At 35.3% G+C, this 11,408-nt stretch overlaps 1 protein-coding gene across 5 annotated transcripts in view; it reads left to right on the forward strand.

Moving 5' to 3' along the window:
- The window catches only part of USP9X (ubiquitin specific peptidase 9 X-linked), a 144,987-nt gene extending 136,209 nt beyond the window's left edge, over window positions 1-8,778 (forward strand). For 3 of the 5 annotated variants that reach the window (XM_037822178.1, XM_037822180.1, XM_037822179.1), the window contains exons 42-46: window positions 29-117; window positions 2,684-2,840; window positions 2,999-3,259; window positions 3,646-3,741; window positions 4,853-8,778. In XM_037822178.1, coding sequence (XP_037678106.1) covers window positions 29-117; window positions 2,684-2,840; window positions 2,999-3,259; window positions 3,646-3,741; window positions 4,853-4,990 — 741 coding nt within the window. In that variant the 3' untranslated portion in view covers window positions 4,991-8,778. The remainder of the gene's footprint in view (window positions 1-28; window positions 118-2,683; window positions 2,841-2,998; window positions 3,260-3,645; window positions 3,742-4,852) is intronic. The other 2 variants (XM_037822181.1, XM_037822182.1) reach the window with 1 other exon arrangement.
- The last annotated feature ends 2,630 nt before the right edge of the window (window positions 8,779-11,408 follow it).

The raw sequence follows: 11,408 nt of genomic DNA on the forward strand, positions 1-11,408 counted from the left end.
TTACTCACCATGTCTTACCTCTTTTTAGGTTGCATATTCATATACCTATGAACTCCGGCCCTACTTGGATCTGCTTTTGCAAATCTTGCTGATTGAGGATTCCTGGCAAACTCACAGGTAGATAGCCTTTTTGTCATCAGAATAAACTCACGTAGGTTCTAGACATAACTGAAATCGCCAGTCACCTATATTTTTTACCTCTGAGTTCTATTAGGTTTTTTATCTTAAACTGAAAAGTTCCCCCTTCCCTCACAATTCTATTTCATTTTTCTTCATTCCCTTGTATTGTTGCCCAAGTTTCAGATTCACTTTTTTCTTTCAGTTGATTTTTTTTAAATTAAGATAAACCAGCATAAGAGCATAATAAGCTTTGGTAGAAATTTGAGTTTCATTAATGATGATAATTATCTTTAATCCCAAGAGTTAAACAGTTGATGATGAATTAGCAAATTAGTTGACAACTTTGACAGGTTTTTTATTTCCCTCCCCACATGGATGGTGGTATAATGGTTTATTTCGGGAAACAATTTAAAGTCTTCATAATAGATTGTCTCCCATCTGTTAATATAATAAAACAGAAACTTGAAAACAAGTTGTGCAACAACAAAATGCTTAAAAGAAAAATTATAATCCTGAGTCTTAATGAGGATTGCAAATGCCAGAACTCATGAATTAGTATTTTCAAATTATCTCCAAATTTATCAGAGGTTTCAAGCAGGTGAGTTAACATTGTAAAAATAACATCAAACCAAAAATCAATTTTCATGAGACGCAAGATGTATTAGCCCCAACCTTGAGCCATTTAAAGAAAATTGTAGCCATTTACAGCTTTTTAAACCAGTAACATCATAGCTATCTTGTTTCATTAGAGCAAGTGATAATGGTTAAAGGCATATATATGTGCTGGATTAAATATGGGATATAGACTTCTGTGTAATGAAATTAGTAAGGTATTGTTATTATGAATCATTGTCTCAAGCCTGAAAATATTTTTCTTATAGTGAGCTTTTAGTTCATTCAGTCAACATTGTCCACATATTTATGGAATATCTACCATGTGCCCGGCACTGCTAGGCATCAGAAAACAAACAAGGCAGGCATGGATTTAAAAATGGCATTTGAAAGCACTTGATATTAATGGGAAGGAAACATGGCAGAAATATTGAGTAGCACTTCATTATGACTTGTCAAAACTGAAGGTAAAAGCAGAATATACGTTGCAATGTTTCAACTTAAACAAGAAGCCTATACATAGTTTATTCTTTTGTCTGAAATGCTTAAACTTTGCAAAATTGCTGAAGTAATGATTTCCAAACAAAACAAGATGATATGAGTACATGTGATGCCAAGAAAAGCACCACAAAATCCTTGCATTTTGAATTAGAGCATTTTATTTTATTAAGGAAAATATGTGGTATACATAAGAATTATTTTTAAAATTGGTAACTATCCCAGCAGTTCACTCTTTTAACCATTTTAAAGTGTGTACAACTCAGTGGCTTTCATCACTACTGTCTAATTCCAAAACATTTTAGAACCTCATGCCCGTTAAGCAGTCACTCCTTTTTATCCCCACCCCTCAGCCCCTAGCAATCAATCTGCTCTCTGTCTCTGCTGATTTGCCTAATCTGTCATTTCATGTAAGTGGAATGTTGTAGTATGTGACCTTTTGTGTCTGGCATCTGTCACTGAGCATAATGTTTTCAGGGTTCATCCATATTGTACCATGTATCCGTACTTCTTTCCTTTTTATGGCTGAATGGTATTCCATTGTATGGATGAACCACATTTAGTCTGTTCATCCATTGATGGACATTTGGGTTGTTTCTACTTTTTGTCTGTTACGAATAATGCTGCTATGAAGATTCAGGTATAAGTTTTTGTTGCAATGTATATTTTCAGATCTCTTGGGTTAGGTGGGTGTGTGTGTGTGTACACACACATCACACGAAGGAGTAGAATTGCTGTCAGGTAAATGTTTTTAACACAAAAGAAAACAAGGCACATTTTTGCCCCTAAAGTCATTTTTTAAATTGGTTATTCAGGGGAAGAAAGGAAATAGTTGACTGTATATACTTCTCTGTTGCAGTTGGGCAGGAACTGAAATGGGCTCATTAATCACTGACAAATCAGCCAAATTGAGTAGTTGCTAGTGAAAATTGCTCTATTTGCCATGTATTCTCAACATTAGAATTCAAGTTGATTTCTGTATTGCCAAATTATATCACTGTTTCATAGTCACTAGATCCTGACTTAACCTTCTGAAATGCAGTTTTATTAAAAGGAACTGACTTAAAGCAAATTCTTCTCGACTACAACGGTCATAGACTTAGTCGTTAGTTAGCTTTAATTTTAAAAGTTTGCTTTTAGTGTTCTAAATTTGCTTGTGGTAATATATGTAAACATTTTGGATTGGTAATAAGTTGGTAAGAGCACAGACTTGGTCAGACTTCTAGACATTTCCCCTGCTTGCTAGCTATGTGACCTTGGGCAGGCTATTTAATCCCTCTGTATCCATTTTCTCATATGTTAAAGGATTTAATAATAGTACCTTCCATGTAGGATTAGATTAAATGACTACATAAAAAAAAACATTTATTGAGTGGTACATAATAGGCACTCAATGAATGTTAGCTACTATTAGGAAGTAGAAGGTTGTATTTTATATCTTGTTCTTTTTCAGAATTCATAATGCACTTAAAGGAATCCCAGATGACCGAGATGGGCTGTTTGACACAATCCAGCGCTCCAAGAATCACTATCAGAAAAGAGCATACCAGTGTATAAAATGTATGGTGGCTCTCTTTAGCAATTGTCCTGTTGCTTACCAAATCCTACAGGTGAGGTTTTTTCCCTTACAATTTTGTAGGTATCCAAATCAGAATTAAGGATTCTATTTTAAAAGAAGAGAATCACGGGAATTTGAGGTTGTTGTTTTAAGTTAACATCGGAAAGTATTTGAATCCTCTTACATACATAGTTTTATTTTCTTCTGAAGGGCAATGGAGATCTTAAAAGAAAGTGGACCTGGGCAGTGGAATGGCTTGGAGATGAACTTGAAAGAAGACCATACACTGGCAATCCTCAATACACTTACAATAATTGGTCTCCTCCAGTACAGAGCAATGAAACATCCAATGGTTATTTCTTGGAGAGATCACATAGTGCTAGGATGACACTTGCAAAAGCTTGTGAACTCTGTCCAGAGGAGGTAAAAAAAGCAACCAGTGTGCAGCAGATAGAAATGGAAGAATGCAAAGTAATTCTTTACTTTATAGGCCAGTGTTTATGTATTAACAGTTGTGTAAGGAATAATTACGTTGCAAGGGTTTTTCTGTTTTTTGTTTTGTTTTGGGTTTTTTTTGTTTTGTTTTTTTTTGCTTTAATACTTAATGTATTTTGTCTTAAATTAATGAGGGAGACTCCTTTTGGATAAATTTTTGTGGAATTGTCTGAAATGTATTTCAAAGAGCATCTGAGTCAGTTTTTTTCTACTCCTTAAATTTGTTTATTTACAGTTAAAGAAAAGTTAATAGGTCAGTTTTGTGGATTTTTAAAAATTTATTTCAAATAGAAAAAATTTAAAATAAACTTGATTCTGCCTACATAATTAGATTTTTTCTCTCTTTAAATATTTAAAATTAGGAGCCGGATGACCAAGATGCCCCAGATGAGCATGAGTCACCTCCACCAGAAGATGCCCCATTGTACCCCCACTCACCTGGATCTCAGTATCAGCAGGTGGGCCTTGTGTTTTTATCCCCCAGAACCAATTTTTGTGCTTTATTTAAAGAGTGGTGACCAGATTTGTTATTGTGGCTGTAAAATAATAGAAGGATTATCTAGACTATCATTGGAGAGATGATCAAAAGAGGAATGAATGGTCAAAGGGGTCACCTTGCAGCATGTTTACATGTGTGCCCTGTGGGTGTTTTCCTTGTCAAATAGGTGCCCCATGTCAACATAAAATAATCATCATTTAGGGCAAAGGTTTAGTCTGCAAATGGATTCTGAGGACATTACATATGGCAATGAAGTGTAAGAAGTTCTTGGTTACTTTGCCCCAGGTTTCAGTGGTAGTGAAAATTGTTGAAAAAATCTAGGATTTGACAGATTTCAATAGGTGGTAAACTCCAAAAAAGAAAAATAGTAACCGAGAAGAAATTTAGATGAAGAAACATTCTCAGTGAGAACTTTTAATTCTGAAACACAAGTGTGACTACTTCGGATCTTTTGAGGCAGTGGTACTCAAACAGATACCAGAATCCCCTAGAGGGCTTCTTAAAACAGATTACTGGGCCCCACACCTGGTTTAGGGACCACACTTGGAGAACTATTATAGGCATCCTTCCTTATATTTCAGGGTAGGGATAGAAGCATACTGACTAGTTTGAAGATGCGTAGTCAACATGTTTATTTTCATAATACAAATAACAGAAAGTAAAGCCTAAAATCTTGGCTGGTGAGGAAGCACAGAAAAATAAGAGCATTAAGAGGCTAAGGAACCAAATCCACAAGGAAAAAAGTTACTTTCCTCAAGCCAGAGAAAGCTCTTATTTTTAATCATGCCTGATTAATCCATTGTCTGCTTCAACATTGTTTTGTTTTCGGTAACATCGTTCTTTGTTCAGGGTTATTGCTCACGTAGATATCATCTCATGACCAGTCAATAAGGTAAGTTTCAGGGTGCTTGAAAGAGTCCAAATAGATGTGTTCTAGCTCACAAATCATTTTTTAATGAAGATTTTTGAACACAAGCAGTATCAAGTTGATCTCTTATTATCAGACTTGAGTCTAAAGTGTGTTTAATATGTGAAAAGTTTTAACATGCAGATCTTTTCCCTCTTCCCAGAATAACCATGTGCATGGACAGCCGTATACGGGCCCAGCAGCACATCACATGAACAACCCTCAGAGAACTGGCCAACGAGCACAAGAAAATTACGAAGGCAGTGAAGAAGTATCCCCACCTCAGACGAAGGATCAGTGAAATGCACATAATTAACTGGTTCCATCAAGACTGTGCACCCAGGCCTTACAGTCCAACTTTTTTCTGTGTCTGGCTAATATTTAAAACTAGAAAAACTATTCCTAATCAACATGGAGTGGAGAGTTTATTCACTGTCTTATCTGCAGAAATTTGCTGTCAATATATAACCCGCCTGCAGTGGAAAGTGTATAGTGTTTTGTAATAAATGGCCTGATGCTAATGTGTAAATGGCAAAGGTGTATATAGTATATTAATGTTTGACTGTTAATTCTTGAGCAAGAAACTTTTCTTGGTGAGACTCACAGATCTACAAAAACTACAAAAGTTAATTTTCTTGTTATACCCGCTGCATTCTGCAACCAGTGTTGCCTGCCTCTTGGCAGGTGGATCAGCTCCTTTACAACAACAACAAAAAATAAAACAACAGCAACAAAACAACCCAACCATGTCAACCACACCAATAGTTTCATGTTAATTCTTTGCCACTAGAGTCAGTTTTACTATGAGCAGTGTAAGGCTGGTAACCTTTGAATTATTTGGTTGATGTGGAAAATTGGTGATGTAACATTGTTTCTAGATCTTTTTCATTGCCTTTTTATTCTGATGTTAGGTTAATCTCTTTGAAGCTATAGTTATGCTGTAACATTTAGCATGGCTTCACACCAAGTTAGTGTAGCCAATGAGGAAAAAATTACCATAATGACAACAGTTTGTCCCGAAGTGACAGCTGTATTGCTCAGAGCTTTTCCTTCTTACACCTAGAATATAAAATATAAAACAAGGGGAGAAATGTGACAAACAGGCAGTTTTCAGTTGCACGTATGTTCCTTACACTAATGTTTTCACAGTGCGATCTCTGGGTGGGATAAAGAACACTTAGGTATCAGTAATGGGAATTTTAAAAGACTTCAAACAAATATGCAAAAATTTGCTATGCCAGGATGCTTGGAGCATAATAGAAGACTGTATTTGGTGTACTTGTTTTGTTTTGTTTTGTTTAGGTAGAGCTTATTAGGTGAATCTTCTAATACTTTCCTTTTGCTGGATCTCAGTGAAGTGGAAGTCTTCAGAATCCCACAGTTCTTGGAGTCCACTGCACCAAGACATATGGCTGATTTTCTGCTCAGTCACAGTTTTACTTGAAAGCAAGAATTGTCTTAGCTCCTTTTCCATTATTCCAAAAATTTTAACGTTCAAAGCAGGGTTTAATTGAAAAAGAAACTACTGGTTAGTCAATATAATTGAGGTATGGCAATTTCAGAATAAACATTTGATTAAAGATTCTAAGGAACTCATCAGTTAATACTGTATTTAAAAGAGAATTGGTAACTTGAATGTGTGTAAATTTTTGGAACCTGTCTAAAAACCAAATACCCCTGCAAACAGATACAACCCACCCTATTCTATTTAAATATTTTGCTGTTTTATTTTATAGAAATTATTTTGCTGAATTCACAAATAGAATTTGATTTAAGAAGAACTTTTTGTCCTGTGGTGTGTTTTGGAGTTTTGTTTGGTTATTTTTTGTCCCTTTTTTTTTTTTTAAAGGACTGCATATTAAGATCAACTCTGTGCATAGCATGCCTAGGCATGATACTGAATTCAGGATTTCAGTCACGTTGAGTTTTTGTGCACAGAAAGATTTGACCTTCAGCCCTTTACTAAAAATTCAGAGAAAACAGGATGTTAACTCTGTAAAAGTTTCCTAGCATAATCAATCTTGTATTTTTTATATGTTTTTTATATACATGTATATTTAATGAGCACAAGCTTGGTTGTATTTTTTACAGTTGAGTTAATAGGAAAATGTTTTGTCAAAAAGGCTATAGTTGGAACTGAACAAAACAGAAACAAAATTGAGATTGCATTATTTTGTGATTAAAAGGGGCAGGTATTCAAGAAAAAGCTTTGGGTATCTTATTTGCAGTACTCTATATAAGCAATCTGTGCTTCTAGGTTTTCTCTAATAGGAAAGTTTGATGCTGGATAGATTCTATTTTACTTTAAATTACATCTGAATTTAAGTTTGAGTGAAAATTGTACACAGTGTTTGTGATTCCAAATTGGTAACTTTAATTTAAAACTCAATTACAACCTTTCTCAACAGTGAGCAAAATAGCTTAAGTTTATTTGGACAAGTTACTATTGTTAAATACACCATATCACCATGAAGTGATTTTTGCATTTCCTGCTCCTTAAGTATGTAATGTACTTAATTTTAAAAAGTTTAATAACTTCCTAACATCAAGAAACTTGACATTTTAAAAGGCTGTGAATTTTCCTCCTTGGTTGCTTGGAATTTGCAATCCTCCTTGTGTCAGGCAAGGGCTTGCAAATCATTTTCCCTCTATTTGAGGAAAAATGGTCTGTGTGGTGACCAGGAGCAAGGGAAAGTGAACAGAAAGGCAGTTATTTTTTTGTTTGTGCAAATTTTCTATATTTAACTCTTAAGCAAGCGTTAATGTATAACCAGAAATTTTTAGATGCATGTTATTGTAAGGGCAACAGAGTGGTGATTTTTGAGGTCTTTTTCTGATCATAAATGGCACATTTTAAATTTCAAGTCTTCAGAGTGCCTAAAGATTATTTAATTCTCCCTCAACTGATTTCTTGAGCCATATACTTCCTACTTTAAATGTTTGTTGAGGAATCTTTCTCTAAGTCTTCCTTCGAAAAAAATATCCCTGGAATTCTAAACGGCATGATTATAAAAGACCATAGAATCTGTTAAAGACTGAAGGTATTTTAGTTGTAAAACTATATGAACAAGGGCTTTGCCCTGTTGGATCTAAGTATTTCAGTGCACAACTTGGTGAAAAACCATATTGCTGCTGTTTCTAAGCCCTCCACCAACCAAGCCTCCACGTTCACCACTGTAGAGGCAGAAACAAGAGCAGAGTCACATTTGGGGTCTTGTTGATTTTACTGTCAATGGTAATTTCCCAACCTTGTGTGTTTTAGCTGTTATATATACAAATTTAGAATTATTAAAATGTTTTATATTTTTTTCACGATTAACTTTTATTAGTGAATGATAACCTAAATTTAATCCTAGTAGCAGTGAAAGAGATCATGAGCCTTTTTTTATTTGAATTGCATTTGTAAATGAAAGCAACCTTCAGTGAATATTCAGATAACTGCTCCAAAATAGTTCCTTTCAGTTTTTTATTAGTATTTCTCCAGTTCATGTTCTTCCATGAACTATTTTACTTCGCTGAATTTTATGGTTAATTTGGTGGGTATATCCTGCCTTAAATTATTTAGAATTGTAGTAGGATAAAAAAAAATTGCCTTTTCATTGTCTCTAGTTTGAAGGTTCTACATACTGCTGAGAAACTAAAACAACATCCCTCTCCCCCTGGGTTTTTGTGTTACCAAGAAAAAAACCAGTACTGGTTTCATAGTGGGTCTTGACCAAAATTGGTCCTACACTTCTGTGAGTATTTAGTATTTGACAGTAAGGTTTTGGGTGTGATAAATCACTACAGAAGTGCTAAATGTATTATTAAGAACTTGCTGCTGATTGTATTTATAACAATTATTTTACAGTTTGCAGAAATGTAGCACTTTTCCTCTAAATATATAGGTGTGAGGGAAAGGTGCCCCATATTTTAAACTCACAAATGAGTGAAATAATTTTTATTTTGCAATCCAGATTCCCAAAAGGAAATTTCGCCACCCAAATCAACACACACTTCTTGGCCTCCTACAAGCCAACAGACTGACATGAAGATTGTCCAGTTCTTAATATTTAGCACATAAACAAAAATAAAACTTTATAAATTAAATTTCGGTTTTCCCTTTTATTTAGTAAAATATTTCTAAACAAACAGTAAATCCAAGAATAGAGGTGTAGTAGATTTGAAGGGAACTTAAAAAGGGAAATGTTTACAAATAGAGGAATTCAACCCTCATTTTGTAAGTATCCAAAGTGTAGTCCTGTCTAAACAGTTCAAAAATTCCGGGTTGTGATCTAATGCTGGCTTAACGGTTTTACCAGTTAGTTCTAAAAGGAAGATTCAGCAAACACTGATGTTTCAAAGTTCATTTAAAAATAAAGCAAGTCACGTTTTTTTGTTTTTTTGTTTTCCGTTTTTTTGAGCAGTTGTAGGTTTACAGAAAAACCGTGCAGAAAGTACAGCATTCCCATATACCACCATCCCACACACAGTTTTCCCTATTATTAGTACTTTGCATTAGTGTGATACCTTTTTGTCTTAATTGATGAAACTATTACAATTACACTTGATTATGGTCTACAGTTCACATTAGGGTTCACTGTTGTACAGTTCTATGGGTTTTTAAAGCTTTTACTCTGGTATCGTGCCAGGTCACATGTTTTGAAAGGAGTTTCAAAAGTGAAAATTCAGTTAGTTCTCTAGCAAACAGCATTTGCTGTTTTAGATATTTTTGGCTACATGAGTAAACCTAACCGAATGAAAATCGACATAACCACCAATAGTTTGAACCGCTTCATTGTAATCTAATTTACAGGTAGGCAAAAAAAGGACAGTTGAATTTTTATCTGTATACCTCAAAGATTAATTGAAACCTCTCGAAAGTTGAGGGTATGTAAAAGGTTTTAACTCTCAAGGGAAATGTTCTTAAACCTCTCTAAGAAAAACTTTATGGGACAAATTTCAGACCCATATAAATATTAGTTGATGGTTTTAAAGGCATTCCACTTAAATTCAGTTCAAGAAGAGTGAAATAGAGGGGGTGGTTTTAGCTGTCCAAAATACAACCGAGGTCTGATTCTGCTCCATTAACTATCTAGAGAATATATTGCATGTCATAAAATCAAAGATGCCATCTATCAAAGGTCCACCACTAAACAAAACCACTGCCAGCTAAACTGACACCGTCAATCATAAAATCTGACATGGGGATATTTGAAGGTGGAAAGTGAGCATTAGATTCAGTGTGTAATTGGGGCTTAATGTAAAATCAAAATATTGGCAAATGTCCTCTTTTTACATCTAGAAATAGAAATTTTCATTGTGTGCTTTTGTCATGTTGCTTATTTTTCCATTAGCCTAGCAGGACATAGAGTAATTGTTAAAGGTGGCCAGTTCACAAGTTTATGAAGAAAAAGCTTGGTGGAACTGAACTTTTGAGGAGGCATCAAACTGTTAATGAAGGGACCTGTTACATTAGTGGTCCTCTTGAGATAATCTTGTCATGGCCTCCAGTTTTGTTTTGTACTTTTCACATAGTCAAGGTACCAAGCAGACTTTCTGGCTCTACCAGCTGCCTGTCAAAGCACATACGTTAAGAGAATAAAAGCGGAGCAACTGGTTTCCTTACCTTTTCCACCACTGTGTCCCCTTCCTCAAAGGTAACCTCGTGGGGGTTACAAGATAGTAAGAATTGTTTCCATATTTGGTTTCTTTTCAACGTATAACCTTTTTTTTTCATGTATTCAAAATGGGTGCCTTTGACCTGGAGAGTTTTTCCATGGAGTCCTTTGGGAGCGGTTCACTTGGATGAGGAACTAGAAATGGGGCGTTGCCCCATCTCTTAAATCACCTGCCATTAGTTTTGTCATGTTCTCTAATTCTTTCCCACCCATTGGAACATTGAGTACACCTTTGTAATTCAGAAGTAAAGATGATTTTGGCTGGCTCTTTAAATTCAGTGCTTTAGGCGGGACCAGAGAAGAAGTGTTTGCTTCCTGAAGGTTCAGAATCACTGCCTTCCCTTCTGACATACCTAAAATACAGCTTGCACAATAGCTCTTAGCAAAGAGGAAGCATCAGCAGGTGGCCAAGAAAAATGGGTCAACACTTAGGGCACTTAACAGTTTGCTGAGAGAGCCATTCGCAATCCATTTTCCTAAAGTCTCTATGTTTAGGATGCTCCCTGGCATACCTTTTTTTTTTTTTTAATTAAATTCGGTTTTATTGAAATATATTCACATACCACACAATCATCCATGGTGTACCATCAGCTGTTCACAGTAGCATCATATAGTCATGCATTCATCCCCCCATCTATTTTTGAACATTTTCCTTACATCAGAAACAATAAAAAATAAAAGAGAACACCCAAATCATCCCCCCCATCCCACCCTATTTTTCATTTAGTTTTTGTCCCCATTTTTCTACTCATTCATCCATACACTAGATAAAGGGAGTGCGATCACACTGTCACCCCTTGTAAGTCACATTGTTACACAATCATCTTCAAGAGTCCAGACTACTGGGTTGGCGTTTGACAGTTTCAGGTATTTACTTCTAGCTGTTCCAATACATTAAAACCTAGAACGTGTTATCTATATAGTGCGTAAGAGTGCCCACTAGAGTGACCTCTCGACTCCATTTGAAATCTCTCAGTCAGTGCAACTTTATTTCGTTTTATTTCACATACCCTTTTTGGTCAAGATGTTCTCAATCCCAGGTTCATCTTTGGGAGTCAT

The sequence above is a fragment of the Choloepus didactylus genome, chromosome X (assembly GCF_015220235.1).
Source record: "Choloepus didactylus isolate mChoDid1 chromosome X, mChoDid1.pri, whole genome shotgun sequence".
Lineage (NCBI taxonomy): Eukaryota > Metazoa > Chordata > Mammalia > Pilosa > Megalonychidae > Choloepus > Choloepus didactylus.